General features: G+C 48.7%; 1 protein-coding gene across 1 annotated transcript in view; it reads left to right on the top strand.

The window, feature by feature from the left end:
• Positions 1–15,283, top strand: part of col7a1l (collagen type VII alpha 1-like) — a 176,133-nt gene extending 160,850 nt beyond the window's left edge. The window contains exons 83-98 of the mRNA XM_030342552.1: positions 109–180; positions 2,429–2,500; positions 2,811–2,846; positions 3,230–3,310; positions 3,454–3,507; positions 3,925–3,978; positions 4,393–4,455; positions 4,993–5,055; positions 7,765–7,881; positions 10,648–10,725; positions 11,227–11,280; positions 11,721–11,769; positions 12,752–12,940; positions 13,506–13,577; positions 14,376–14,561; positions 15,027–15,283. Coding sequence (XP_030198412.1) covers positions 109–180; positions 2,429–2,500; positions 2,811–2,846; positions 3,230–3,310; positions 3,454–3,507; positions 3,925–3,978; positions 4,393–4,455; positions 4,993–5,055; positions 7,765–7,881; positions 10,648–10,725; positions 11,227–11,280; positions 11,721–11,769; positions 12,752–12,940; positions 13,506–13,577; positions 14,376–14,561; positions 15,027–15,046 — 1,260 coding nt within the window. The 3' untranslated portion in view covers positions 15,047–15,283. The remainder of the gene's footprint in view (positions 1–108; positions 181–2,428; positions 2,501–2,810; positions 2,847–3,229; positions 3,311–3,453; positions 3,508–3,924; positions 3,979–4,392; positions 4,456–4,992; positions 5,056–7,764; positions 7,882–10,647; positions 10,726–11,226; positions 11,281–11,720; positions 11,770–12,751; positions 12,941–13,505; positions 13,578–14,375; positions 14,562–15,026) is intronic.
• The last annotated feature ends 822 nt before the right edge of the window (positions 15,284–16,105 follow it).

Raw genomic sequence — 16,105 nt, 5'->3', positions numbered from 1 at the left:
TGCAGTCTCTCTGCTGTGCGTCTCCTTTTGAACCGCGACTACTCAGAGCCTCAGTGCCTGTGGTGAGCGCCCAGCGCTTCTGTAACAGAAACCCTCGATTTGGTTTAGGGAACGAGAGGAATGCCCGGGTTCGACGGAGACAAAGGAGAGAAGGGAGAGGACGGGCCACCGGGTGTCAAGGTACTGGGCCCGGAGACATTCCCTCTCTGCTGAGGCCTCGCTTGATAATCCTAATTCTGGTCTATTTCTTCGTATGTGTGCGTGTTGTTGGTCTGTTTTTGTCTGGTGTTGTTGGTCTGTGCCGCTATCTGGTCTCCCTTCCAAAAGAGGTGCTGAGCCTCCAGGAGCCTTCCTCAATAAATGGAGGTTCAATAGAAACATGAAACATTTCAATGAATTCATGTATTTATTTATATATTCCCGTTCAGCAAAGCAAGCTCGTTGATTGTAAATTGTTGTCGACCATTTCACACGCGGGTTTCAAAAAACCCGTTTCAGTTCCATAACCTTGGAAGCGATCCCGCTCGTCCTCCATCCTTAGGAGCAGACTCTGCAGGAGACCATGTGTGCACCGCGCCGAGGGGCGGAGCCAGAGCGTCATCTAGGGGGGGGCCTGGGGACATCTGGATGGGCCTAGCTTGTTTTAAACAAACAAGTACACACATATAGTACACACATAGTACACACATATAGGCTCATTCAAAATGTATTTCAAGAAAAGGCATATACTGTATGAGAAAAGACAATTAAAGATATTATTTTACTTATTTTCTTCCATGAATCTGATTGAGTGGGCCTCCTGTCAATCTGGGTGGGCCTGTACCCCAGGCCCTCCCAGAGGTCCGCCCCTGAGAGCCTGGTCTGTCTTTGAGTATGGCCTATGGGTGGTGTACTGTTCCCCTGGTCTAGATATGGCTGATGGGTGGTGTACTGTTCCCTATGGCTGATGGGTGGTGTACTGTTCCCTATGGCTGATGGGTGGTGTACTGTTCCCTATGGCTGATGGGTGGTGTAATGTTCCCTATGGCTGATGGGTGGTGTACTGTTCCCCTGGTCTAGATATGGCTGATGGGTGGTGTACTGTTCCCTATGGCTGATGGGTGGTGTAATGTTCCCTATGGCTGATGGGTGGTGTAATGTTCCCTATGGCTGATGGGTGGTGTAATGTTCCCCTGGTCTAGATATGGCTGATGGGTGGTGTACTGTTCCCTATGGCTGATGGGTGGTGTACTGTTCCCTCTGGGTGGTGTACTGTTCCCTCTGGGTGGTGTACTGTTCCCTATGGCTGATGGGTGGTGTACTGTTCCCTATGGCTGATGGGTGGTGTACTGTTCCCTATGGCTGTTGGGTGGTGTACTGTTCCCTATGGCTGATGGGTGGTGTACTGTTCCCTATGGCTGATGGGTGGTGTACTGTTCCCTATGGCTGATGGGTGGTGTACTGTTCCCCTGGTCTAGATATGGCTGATGGGTGGTGTACTGTTCCCTATGGCTGATGGGTGGTGTAATGTTCCCTATGGCTGATGGGTGGTGTAATGTTCCCTATGGCTGATGGGTGGTGTACTGTTCCCTATGGCTGATGGGTGGTGTACTGTTCCCTATGGCTGATGGGTGGTGTACTGTTCCCTATGGCTGATGGGTGGTGTACTGTTCCCTATGGCTGATGGGTGGTGTACTGTTCCCTATGGCTGATGGGTGGTGTACTGTTCCCTCTGGGTGGTGTACTGTTCCCTCTGGATGATGGGTGGTGTACTGTTCCCTATGGCTGATGGGTGGTGTACTGTTCCCTATGGCTGATGGGTGGTGTACTGTTCCCTATGGCTGATGGGTGGTGTACTGTTCCCTATGGCTGATGGGTGGTGTACTGTTCCCTCTGGGTGGTGTACTGTTCCCTCTGGATGATGGGTGGTGTACTGTTCCCTATGGCTGATGGGTGGTGTACTGTTCCCTATGGCTGATGGGTGGTGTACTGTTCCCTATGGCTGATGGGTGGTGTACTGTTCCCTATGGCTGATGGGTGGTGTACTGTTCCCTATGGCTGATGGGTGGTGTACTGTTCCCTATGGCTGATGGGTGGTGTACTGTTCCCTATGGCTGATGGGTGGTGTACTGTTCCCTATGGCTGATGGGTGGTGTACTGTTCCCTATGGCTGTTGGGTGGTGTACTGTTCCCTGTGGCTGATGGGTGGTGTACTGTTCCCTATGGCTGATGGGTGGTGTACTGTTCCCTATGGCTGATGGGTGGTGTACTGTTCCCTCTGGATGATGGGTGGTGTACTGTTCCCTATGGCTGATGGGTGGTGTACTGTTCCCTCTGGGTGGTGTACTGTTCCCTCTGGATGATGGGTGGTGTACTGTTCCCTATGGCTGATGGGTGGTGTACTGTTCCCTATGGCTGATGGGTGGTGTAATGTTCCCCTGGTCTGCAGGGGCTGAAGGGAGACGCCGGCGCCAAGGGGGGAGTCGGCCCGTTTGGGGCCCGGGGCCCTGTGGGCCAGAAGGTCAGAGCAACTTAACAGAGTCCAGCTTAACAGAGTCCAGCTTAACAGAGTCCATCTTAACAGAGTCCATCTTAACAGAGTCCAGTTTAACAGAGTCCAGCTTTACAGAGTCCAGCTTAACAGAGTCCAGTTTAACAGAGTCCAGCTTTACAGAGTCCAGCTTTACAGAGTCCAGCTTAACAGAGTCCACCTTATCAGAGTCCAGCTGTGGAGGACTAGAGCTTCTGGAAACCCTCATTGCATCATGTTTTAGATTGATATATTTTATTTGTTGTATTAATTATATGTTATACTGTTGATTATCTTTCAGGGGGATCCTGGGGAGCCCGGTATCAATGGGGAAAAGGTGGAGCGCACACACACACACACACACGCACGCACGCAGACACTCACAAACACACACAGACACACATACATACAGACACACACAGAGCTACAATTATGTATGTCCATTATGACTCTCTGATCTTCTGCTCCATCTCAAGGTTTCTTCCTTGATAAATAAGGGAGTTTAAGTCCTAAAGAGGGCTTGATGTTAGCGTTAGTTGTTAGACAATGTGGCCTGTGAATCCCTTTGAGACTGTAACTGCCATTAAGGGCTAATCACAGACATGTACCTGCCTTGACACACACACACACACACACAGACACACACACACACACAACCACCATCACACACATGATGTCGTTTTACCTTGGTGCGTACTGAGTGCTGTTCTGTGAATGAAGGGCCGTAACGGGGATCACGGAGTGGACGGGACGAAGGGAGACAAGGGGGAGATCGGCCTGCAGGGAAAGAGAGGAGACCAGGTAGGGGCCCGTCGGGGGTCTTCATCCACAAGAGAACGACACAAAGATCACAGCGCGCTCAGCGCTGTAGAGGGGTCTTTGAGGTGTCCGAGAGAGGTCTGGTCGTACTTTGGTTTACATCGTGGCGTTCTTCTTTTGGACAGGGAGATGCAGGAGAACAAGGTCCGTCTGGAGATACAGGCCAGAGGGGAGAGAAGGTGAAGGCTGGGACTGAGCTACTATAGTACTCTATATTCAACCGTACTGTAGCATACAATGCTACTATCAGTTATCTAATGGACTGGACATTCATGAAAAAACGTCATGGCCATGGTTTTGCCTCGTTATATATTTCCTTTTGTAACTTTTCTGATTTGTTGACTTGATATTCAGATGTTCTGTTTACAGCAGTTCATTTAAGTATTGGATGTGCATAGATCCAATGTTCTTTATCATTATCAATCGTAGATTGGAAGTAATGTGCAATTTAATGGGGAGTGACCGATTGACTCGTTATGTCGGTTAAGACCTACTGCATGTATTGACTCTGTATCAAAAGCTGAGACCATGAATGGGAGGTCATTAAGGTCTGACGCTGAGGTTTCTCATCTGGTTTCTTCTGGGGTTTCTTTCAGGGTCTCCGTGGGATACTGGGACGTATGGGCAGTCCTGGGCTGACCGGGGGAATGGTAGGTCCTCAGAGAACGATTATCTTAAGGGGAACTGACGCACTCTGCTATTTTCATAGATAGATAGGATATCTGTGTTGTCATTGTACTAGACAACTAAATGTTGGTGGAGCAATCCTCCAGCTGCACAGTTATAAATATAAAATGTAAATATATAATATAAAAACATCAATATAAAAAAATAGAATGTTTAAAAAAGAAAAAGTGGCAGTAGTGCAATGTGTGTATGAGACGGGGAGGACCAGTGTGGGAGGGGGGTAGGGTTCAGTAGTGTCACAGCTCTATGATAGAAGCTGTTTGGCAGTCTTAGATAAGAGAGGACTGGTTCAAACTGATCTGAAATTAACTGGAGTTGGGGAGTTGTCCGGGCTCCATGATGCTTTGACGTTTATGTGGACATTCCTCGTGTGAAAGGGTGAAATGGGATCCCCCGGCAACCCGGGAATGCCCGGACTTAACGGTATCACAGGGCGCAAGGTATGCACGCATGCACGCACGCACGCACAAACGCTTGTAGGCACACTCAAACACACATACACAATCGCATACATTGACACACACATACACACACACACGCACATCAGTAGGCACACACACACAAGGACATGTAAGCAAAGACGTACGCACACAAAGACGTACCCACACACTCAAACACACAGGTAGGCACACTCACACAGACATACACACACACACACACACACACACACACACACACACACACACACACACACACACACACACACACACACACACACACACACACACACACACACTCAGACACACACACACACACACACACACACACACACACACACACACACACACACCCACACACACACACACACACACACACACACACACAAACACACATATGTACTCACACTGACACACGTTGGATTAAAAAAAACAGCTCACCAATGATAAAATAAATATTGTATCTATAATACTCGTACATAAATATAATCTTATGTTCTACTTCTTATTGGTATGTCTTTGTTCCGTGGTCCCTCTCAGGGGGATAAGGGCGATGGAGGCATCGATGGGATTGATGGCACTGCTGGACTGAATGGCGTTAAGGTAACTCAATTAAATGTTTACATTTGTTTGCATGTATTGCCTTGGTTCATGAGGTCTATATTAGGGTTACATTAATCTTCCTCTGGTATGTGTCACATGATATTTTCAGGCACGACTCTATATGCGAGATAGTAGTATTGTTTCAGTAATTTAAAATAACTGTGCTGTGGTGTTTGATAGATGTCCCCTATCTATTCACACTAGACTGGGGTTATCAGAGACAGACTATTACATCAAAGCCAGGTATGGAAGAGTGAGGGAAGAAAAAAGAATATAAACATATGTCGATCAAGTCAGTATTATATGAGCAACAATTGAATCGATGCCTAGGTCTACATTATATGATATACAAATATACAGATATACAAAGTATTTATTTAGAATTAATTATAAGCACACCTTTACTTTGGGTCAAATATTGTTATATTTGATTATTTCAGATTCATTGCTGCCATAACTCTTGTTGCTATCAAGTCACTTGTTCACAACTAAAAGCCGCAGTGTGGAACATTTCAACTGACTCATAGCTTAAACTAATCAGGACATATCTGTCGTCAATGCTGATCAATAGTGATGTCAATAATGTTATCAATTAAATCGAATCCTATAACAACTCCTGCAAATGAAAAACGATGGCCAGTCCATACCTCTCAGCACGTTGGATTACAAGAATCTCATCATCAACACTCCCAAACCATCACTCCCAAACCCATCAACACTCCCAAACCCATCAACACTCCCAAACCATCAACACTCCCAAACCCATCAACACTCCCAAACCCATCAACACTCCCAAACCATCACTCCCAAACCCATCAACACTCCCAAACCCATCAACACTCCCAAACCGATGAACACTCCCAAACCCATCAACACTCCCAAACCCATCAACACTCCCAAACCATCACTCCCAAACCCATCAACACTCCCAAACCATCAACACTCCCAAACCCATCAACACTCCCAAACCCATCAACACTCCCAAACCCATCAACACTCCCAAACCCATCAACACTCCCAAACCATCACTCCCAAACCCATCAACACTCCCAAACCATCACTCCCAAACCCATCAACACTCCCAAACCCATCAACACTCCCAAACCCATCAACACTCCCAAACCATCAACACTCCCAAACCCATCAGCACTCCCAAACCCATCAACACTCCCAAACCCATCAACACTCCCAAACCCATCAACACTCCCAAACCATCACTCCCAAACCCATCAACACTCCCAAACCATCAACACTCCCAAACCCATGAACACTCCCAAACCCATCAACACTCCCAAACCCATCAACACTCCCAAACCCAACAACACTCCCAAACCCATCAACACTCCCAAACCGATGAACACTCCCAAACCCATCAACACTCCCAAACCCATCAACACTCCCAAACCCATCAACACTCCCAAACCATCAACACTCCCAAACCAATCAACACTCCCAAACCAACACTCCCAAACCCAACAACACTCCCAAACCCATCAACACTCCCAAACCATCACTCCCAAACCCATCAACACTCCCAAACCCATCAACACTCCCAAACCCATCAACACTCCCAAACCCAACAACACTCCCAAACCCATCAACACTCCCAAACCAACACTCCCAAACCCATCAACACTCCCAAACCAACACTCCCAAACCCAACAACACTCCCAAACCCATCAACACTCCCAAACCATCAACACTCCCAAACCCAACAACACTCCCAAACCCATCAACACTCCCAAACCAACACTCCCAAACCCATCAACACTCCCAAACCCATCAACACTCCCAAACCCATCAACACTCCCAAACCCAACAACACTCCCAAACCCATCAACACTCCCAAACCAACACTCCCAAACCCATCAACACTCCCAAACCAACACTCCCAAACCCAACAACACTCCCAAACCCATCAACACTCCCAAACCATCAACACTCCCAAACCCAACAACACTCCCAAACCCATCAACACTCCCAAACCAACACTCCCAAACCCATCAACACTCCCAAACCCATCAACACTCCCAAACCCATCAACACTCCCAAACCCAACAACACTCCCAAACCATCAACACTCCCAAACCCAACAACACTCCCAAACCATCAACACTCCCAAACCCAACAACACTCCCAAACCCATCAACACACCCAAACCCATCAGCACTCCCAAACCATCAACACTCCCAAACCCATCAACACTCCCAAACCCAACAACACTCCCAAACCCATCAACACTCCCAAACCCATCAACACTCCCAAACCCATCAACACTCCCAAACCATCAACACTCCCAAACCCATCAACACTCCCAAACCCATCAACACTCCCAAACCCATCAACACTCCCAAACCCATCAACACTCCCAAACCCATCAACACTCCCAAACCCATCAACACTCCCAAACCCATCAACACACCCAAACCCATCAACACTCCCAAACCCATCAACACTCCCAAACCCCACCCACCCGTTCAGTCACCCGTTCACCCCACCCAGCCATCCGAGCTACGTCCTTTTTCGACGCACAGCCAGTTAAAGTGGACAGAACACTGTTATTTACATTGTTTTCATTCTGACGTTCTCCCACTTCTAACTGGGAGGGGCTTAATCTAATCACATCTCTAATCACATTTGGTCTTTAAATACTTGGCTGTTTTCAAGAAGTCCTTCCTATCGTGTCATCACTATGTGCTCTGCCTATAGGGCGCCAACGGCTTCCCTGGCTTCCCAGGGTTCAAGGGATCATCTGGGACCCCAGGGAGAGATGGAGATCAGGGACTGCCTGGTGCTGTAGGATCACGAGGAGACCGAGGGGCTAAGGTCAGAGGAACCACACACTGACAGGCCTGGTGTCTCTCTACGACGACAAAGGGTCAAGGTTCAAGACCCGCAATGTCTAACAGAGGCCTCCTGAAAACAAGATGGCCTATTGGCCTAACCACCCACCTGCTCATACTGACGCTAAGACAAACGTACAATTCTGAATGGCAAACTAGTAAATGACTAAATAGTAGTATGTGTGTTTTTGTAATAGTAAACTAAGTAAGATTAGAGGTTCTGATGATACCAGATTGAATATAAGCATTGTCCTAACCAGGTTAAGATGGATGCAGTGTGTGCCTTCATCTATCCATCTTCATCTTCAGCAACTTGATAATCAAGCATCCTATTGTATAAACTTTTCACTCAGGTTTTTCTCGGTATTTTTTTGTTTCTTAATAAAATCTCGCACATTTAGAATTCTTAAAAGCACAATGAAAGCCTTTTGTGTGTTTTGTGGCTGTGGTTGGATGTCTTATCTAGCCTCTGGATGACTTATCTGCACCCTGATGCCGTAGGAGGGAAGTGTCCTCCCACGGTGAGGTGTGGTGTGGAGCTCAGAATATTTACAGCAGAGAACCACTCAGAACGGGTGTTATCCTATCTACGGCTCTGACCTCTGAGTCGTCACTGCTTCAGCTGCTAAGCCTACCCCAGAGTAAAGGACAGAGGGATTGATGATTCAAAACAGGGTTTGACGCTTTGACTAGTTTCACTCCTTTCCCACGCATTGGTATTCTGGAGGCCTAGCTGGCGAGACGTCAAGCCTGATGACGTACCCCCGGCTCTGACCGGCAGCGAGGTATCTCCCACAAGCTGCTCTCTTTGAAGGAGGGGACGTCAAAGCCTGCTAGGAGCCTTCAGGGAGGAGGGTGAGGAGAGGAGATGAGGGGATTGATGTGGACAGTGAAGAGGTTGGAGATGGAGGAGATGGAAGCCTTCCACAGCAGGAGACAACGAGGAGCGATGACGTGAAAGCCACGAAGGGAAAGTTACTCAAAAGCCCCCCCAAAAAATTTTTTGTGAGCCCAACAGGTAGTTCCTATAATGGCATTTAAGTATCAGCTGGTCGGTATTCATCGTATCTGCTGCTGGCTGCAACAAAACAACAACAATCAGCTGCAGTCCATAGAGGGCAGATCTATCCTCTAAAAAAGGCTGAATGTAAACCAACGGTGGTGACAACACTTTGGTGTCAAAGTAACCAAGAGACGTCAGGGGTGGACACTGTGAGTGAGTGACCATTAGATGTCATTTTGATATGGCACAGTCGAGATTATGGAAAAGGGTACAATTAATTTAAATTGTACAATAAAGAAATGTCAAGTCAACTTTTTATCCCCAACAAATGTAAAGAGCCATCAGACCTGTTTGAAGGGATGAGGGGGCCTTCGAATCGCAGTCCTCACTGGGCCATGTCTCGGTCGAGAGGGGACCCTGTGTGTGTGTGTGTGTGTGTGTGTGTGTTCGTGTGTGTGTGTGTGTTCGTGTGTGTGTGTGTGTGTGTGTGTGTGTGTGTGTGTGTGTGTGTGTGTGTGTGTGTGTGAATGTGTGTGTGTGAATGTGTGTGTGTGTGTGCGTGCCTTTGTGTGTGTGTGCCTGTGTGTGTGTGCGTGCCTGTGTGTGTGTGTGTGCCTCGGTGTGTGTGTGCGTGCCTGGGTTTATGTGCGTGCCTGTGTGTGTGTGTGTGTGTGTGTGTGCGTGCCTGTGTGTGTGTGTGTGTGTGTGTGCGTGCCTGTGTGTGTGTGTGTGCCTGTGTGTGTTTGTGTGCGCTTGCCGGTGTAGCGTTGTGGAAGCTCGTCTCTCATTAAGCAGCGCTCCGGACAGAGGCTGGGGGTGTTTCTGTCTGGAGCTCTCACTCCGCTACTCATTCATATCACGGCTCTCAGCAACAATTATGAGCCTCTTGATGCCAAACCGTGAGCAGGGGCCACATTTAATGAGGACTTTCCAAGGGTGTTTGTAATTACGGGGACAGTGTGTTAAGGGGGCGAGTGAGTGACACGCAGACCTCCTCCACCAATGGAAGGGCCCCGTCAGGCACATGTAGGGCCACAGATCTCCTCTGGTTTGGTCTTCTTGCTGTGAGGTCAGTCGTTAACCATGTTGAGCTGTTTACTTAAGGCATGTTCTTAAACAGTATATGAGATAGACATCATCGGCCGAAAAGGCGACAAAAACGATGAAAAATTATGTGTACATCTTCCACTCAATTCCCAAAGTGCCTTTGAAGCAGACCTTGAAGGTGCCGGAGTAAGATTAGAGAGTTTTAAAGAAGGAGCAGAAAAGATCTGAAGAGAGAAAAATCTTGAAACTAAGCAACCAAAGAAACGTCCCTCCCTCTCCCGTCCATCAAACGCTGCTCTGCCAATCAGATGTGTTGCATTCATGCACTTCTGATTGACAGGCAAGATGGATTCCCGACCAATCACAGGAGAGAAACAGTCAACTTGAAATACGTATTATTCACACAGCAAATTCGACTCACTGATATCTGACGGAAGTTACACTCAAATAATAGCTCTTAAATCTTACCCACAGCATCTTTGAGGAACTTTTCTTTAGGCACTCTGATCCACTTTTAATTTAGCCCAATACAATAACCATATAGTCTGTTGTAATGTTGCAATGCACTGTCAACCATCCTTAGATTATCCCCGACGATGAAGTTGGTGGTGTTACAAATACAATGTATAATTAGTATTATCATCATTATGAAGAGGGTTAAAGGCTGGTCTAACCGGAGGTGTTACTGCCACCCCACAGGGGGCGAGGGGCAGAAGGGGACGAGCCAAACCGTGTGAGCTAGGACCCCCTGGGATACCTGGAGACAGAGGGGACAGTGTAAGACACACACACACACACACACACACCTACACACACACACACACACACACACACACACACACACACACACACACACACACACACACACACACACACACACACACACACACACACACACACACACACACACACACACACACACACACACACGCATGAATGTGCATAGAGAAGCACACACACATGAACACGCCACACATGCGCATACACAAACATATGCACAAATATATATACACGGCCACATATTCACACACATACATCCCTGCATACACACGTCACGTGCATACAAATACACATACACACACACATGCACACAAACACACAAAATAATATAAACACACTCATGTACACAAACACACAATGTCATCAAATTTCTGGACACATGCCTTGTCCATTAAAACGATGTCATCATTCATATACTGAGATCACCTGTTACTAATGTGTATAATTTATTGCACTTTGGTTTCCGGTGAATTTCACTTTATGTGTTTCTCCCCGTAGGGAGGGACGGGAGGCGGGGGAGTCAAGGGAGATAAGGGAGAGGCCGGTCTCTCTGTGAGTGCTTTTCACTCAACATTGGACACACACACATGCATTTTCACACGTACAGACACACATGCACACACACACACTCAAAGGCAAAGGAAATCATCATTCATTAACACTAATCTCTTATTGCGGTGTCCTTCTGGTGTCATTTTGTGCGAGCAAAGTTTCTAATAAACACGCAGTAATCAAGATGGCAGCACCGCAAATATGATATTCCGGATGATGCCACAATACCAACACCACTGAGTCAGTGACCAGTTGAACACACAAATACAAAATAATAATGCACACAATTAATCCAGAACAATAAAATGCTATAGTCCAACACACACACACACACACACACACACACACACACACACACACACACTAAATCCCAAATGAATTTGAACAATTCCTTGAGAACATGATGCTCATTTGTTCTTTGTGTCTTCTGCTCCGAACAGGCTGAGCAATTGAAGGACCTCGTCACCAGAGAGGTGGAGGGGAAGTGTGGTGAGTGAGTGTGTGTGTGTGTGTGTGTGTGTGTGTGTGTGTGTGTGTGTGTGTGTGTGTGTGTGTGTGTGTGTGTGTGTGTGTGTGTGTGTGTGTGTGTGTGTGTGTGTGTGTGTGTGTGGTCACTGGTGCGTACACTATTCTAGTGGGTTGGGATTTGTCCTCTGGCTTCCTTTTTTTTCCCACAATGTTTATGTATAGTTGTCTGCTTGTGTTTATGCCTCTATGATTGCGCACTTGTGTTACTCTGTTTGTGTGTTTGTGTGTGTTGTGTGCACGTATGTGTGTGGGCGTTTGTTGCATGTGAACGCGTGACTGTGTGTTCATGAACTTATGTCTGTGTGTCTTTGTTTGTGTATATGCTTGCATACACATGAACTTATGGCTGTGTGTGTGTCTGTGTGTGTGTGTGTGTATGTATTGTGTGTGTGTTGTGCGCACGTATATGCGTGGGCGTTTGTTGCATGTGTGTGTACATAAACTTATGTCTGTGTGTGTTTGTTTGTGTATATGCTTGCATACACATGAACTTATGGCTGTGTGTGTGTGTGTGTGTGTGTGTGTGTGTGTGTGTGTGTGTGTGTGTGTGTGTGTGTGTGTGTGTGTGTGTGTGTGTGTGCATGCGTGCGTGCGTGTGTGTTTGTGAGCGTAGTCCTCCCAGTGGCACGCCGTCGTGTGTGTGGCCATCTGTCGTGTTCCTCTGTCGGAACAGTCGCCACGGTGACCAGCATACCAGGCCATTCACAAACGGCAGACCAGTGTTCCCAGGACGGCCTCTCCGTCCCCATCCCCGTCACTCTCACCCCCCCGACCCCCTCCCCCCCTCCCACCCCGGTCCCTCCTGCCTGCATCCATGCGTGATTTTGCATATCTTGGTGCACCTATGTGTGCCCAACTATCCACCGGTTCCCTCTTTACCTCTGCCTGTATCAAACGCACGTCCTCACACACACCCCTCCCTGGGCCTGGGTCTTCTCCCCAGGGATGGACTTCCAGCTCATCGTGCGGACCAGCGACCCGGACGCTGGGCTGTCTGCCCGCCGGCCGGAGGCGACGCACACCCTGGGCGCACCTGGCCCCCAGCAGGAAGGAGGGGCGGCAGGACAGGAACCCGGGGGGAGCCCCGCCCCCGCCACAGACGACATGGCCCCCCCAATCCTCAACCGCACTGGTAAGCACCCCCCAGCACTGAGGGCCCCACGTACACTACCTGCTGAGGGCCCCCAGCCCAGCGGTGGGTCTGAGAACCAAAACCCCAAACATGATCGTTAGACGCACAGCCCGCACACGGCGCAGACCACCAGGATACGACTCCCCCCGGCTGGTCTCCCTCCCAACCCCTGGGCGACGACCGCTCCCTGCATCGAATGGTAGCCAGGGGCCCACCGGGCCTGGATCTACCTGTAGGATCCAAAAGCAATGATCGTTTAAAAACCTTTCAACTTTTAAAATCCATCCATACTGAATCCTTGTTGTAAGGAAAATTAAAAGATGCAATAACGATCCACACCCACAAGTGACTATTCACGTTTCGGCTTTTCTTGCCATCTTCTGCTCTTCATCATCATATCTTGAGTGCAGGTCACTCATCTTCAATTTGATTTGTGATTTGTCTCTACGCTGAGTCAATGACACAAAGTAGCACGTCGGGAGATGGCTTCCGGCGGGGTATGGCTGAAGCCAGGCATGGATTCACACCCGGTTTCTTTCAGCGTGGATCTATTTTGTGTTTCTAGATTCTGTTGGAGAAGGAGGTTTCGAGGGGGCACCTAGGACGAAGAGGAGGATACTAGGACGAAGGTTTACTGGTGAGTGGGTGGGAAGGTCGTCCTGGTGTGAAACCCGCTTCCCTGTCCTCTCACCGTCAGCCTTTTGGACCTTCTCCTCTCCTTCTTATTATTCATTTTCCCAGCACTGTTCCAGAAATATGCAAAGAGCAATTGAGAAATTCACGCGTTGCTGCCATCAGTTTAGGTCTGTGTACACAGACCGCTGAGCCAGCAGTCCAGACAGTTAGCAGTTATTTGTTACATCAAGAGATTGTGGCCTTATTTATTGTTTTAGTAACCACATGTATGAATGTATAAATTAATGTATGAATGAAAGTATGGCCGTATACAGGAATACATACCATGGGATGAAGATTTACGTTTACGAATCCATTCCATCCGTGTGCTGGTCTAGACCCCCTTCGGCGCTCTCAGCCTCACTACCCCCCCGTCCATCCGTCCGTCCGTCCGTCCGTCCGTCCGTCCGTCCGTGTGCTGGTCTAGACCCCCTTCGGCGCTCTCAGCCTCACTACCCCCCGTCCGTCCGTCCGTCCGTCCGTCCGTCCGTCCGTCCGTCCGTCCGTCCGTGTGCTGGTCTAGACCCCCTTCGGCGCCCTCAGCCTCACTACCCCCCGTCCGTCCGTCCGTCCGTCCGTCTGTCCGTCCGTCCGTCCGTCCGTGTGCTGGTCTAGACCCCCTTCGGCGCTCTCAGCCTCACTACCCCCCCGTCCGTCCGTCCGTCCGTCCGTCCGTCCATCCGTCCGTGTGCTGGTCTAGACCCCCTTCGGCGCCCTCAGCCTCACTACCCCCCGTCTGTCCGTCCGTCCGTGTGTCCAGGTCTGGGGGTGGACCGCTGTCTGGAGCCCATGCTGGAGGGCGGTTGCTCGGAGTACGTGCTGCTCTGGTACTTCCACCGCGGGGCGGGTGACTGCCGGCCCTTCGTGTACGGCGGCTGCGCCGGGAACCTGAACCGCTTCCCCACGCGGCGCGAGTGCCAGAAGTGGTGCGTGAAGGAGAGGAAAGGTACGGGCCAATCAGGGCGCCTTTGAGAGGTACTGGCCAATCAGGTCGCATGTTAAAGGTACGGGCCAATCAGGGCGCATGTTCTTTGGTGGGAAATGTTTTTATGTATTCACCCAGTTGGCGTTGTTTTTAAATGTGTTCCCATCTTCCACACTACTTACATAGTGAACACTAGTTTATATAGTACACTATTTAGGGATAAACTAAGGCAGGGAATAGTGATCTGCTGAAAATCTATCGGTGATTAATGGTCACGTAAACAAGACGTGACCATTAATGCATAAAGAACCTGGATGCTTATTGTACGCTTAAGCATGCAGCACTTCAAAATGGTGACTCAAACAGTGCACTATATCGGGAATGTGCACACGATTTGTGCTTGAAGGATAGATGGCGTTCCACTCAGATTAGATTGTCTTATATGTCTAGTTCAATATTAAAATATCTATTGAACTGTTCCCTCAGATCCGGAACACTGGGGCTGAAGCCAAACAAGACACTTTTTTTTGCACATAATGGTGTAGATGTTTGATGTTTGTTCTGATGTTGTGCTCCTGTATATAATAAGGATAATGCCACCAATGTTTTTATATGGACGATGTTTACTGTAAAGCGTAACCACTGCGAAGTTTCATGTTTTATATTGTAATCTCTTCACTTGTTTTCTATTCACTGCGTTGGACTGCAACCCTACAAACTAATAAATTGTAACAGTTGTGAAATCTAATGTGTGAGCGAGCGTTAGTGTGAAGTGATGAGCAGACATCAACGGACTCACCACAGAGTTCTAGTTTTGAACCCCATTGTTGTCATTCTATATATTGGTAGACTCACAAGACCTCGGATTTATAAAGTCTGACGGAAGAGAGGCTCCAATCAGGGTGAACGGGGCGGGTCACATTCTCTCGCTTCATAATTGTTTCAACCAATCACGTTGCTGGAAACGGGGTGTGTTCAAGTGCGTGATTGGCCAACAAAAACGCAGCCAGCACTAGCAACCTGCAACCAGGATATGAAAAGGTTTAATCAACACCATGTAGCATGGCCACTTTAGAAATACACAAACTATAATCTTCAGAAAAACATTCAGTTGCGCAATTGAGTTTTGTTTGATGGATGGACGGCGATGACATAAGAGGACGGGGATCCGGGAATAACAGGTTCCCGGGTCCTTGGCCAAGCTGCCCTAACGCCTGCCTGGTCATTAACATTGATTCAGACCGGGTGTTCTGTGGTGCACGCGCTTCACACACACAACAGCTGCCCTCTTCAACTGATTGCTACAAATCCGTCTTGTCTTACCGTTCCTCCACCCATCACTCCCACCAGCCCACGCTGTGAACCCCTGACCTCCGTCCTTTCCTCCTCCTCCTCCCCTCCTCCTCCTCCTTCTCCTCCATCCTCCCCCCTCCCTCTTCATCCTCAGCCCCCCCCCCCCCCCCCCCCCAGTCTCTGTTTAACACGGTCCCTGTCTGCCTCTCCACCTCCTCTCCTCTCCTCTGGTACATATGTCCGCCTGTCACCTCCGGCTGGGGAGAGAGGGG

The sequence above is a fragment of the Gadus morhua genome, chromosome 19 (assembly GCF_902167405.1).
Source record: "Gadus morhua chromosome 19, gadMor3.0, whole genome shotgun sequence".
In the NCBI taxonomy this organism is placed as follows: domain Eukaryota; kingdom Metazoa; phylum Chordata; class Actinopteri; order Gadiformes; family Gadidae; genus Gadus; species Gadus morhua.
The sequence above is the reverse complement of the archived record's forward strand: the minus strand, read 5'-3'. Positions and strand labels throughout refer to the sequence as shown.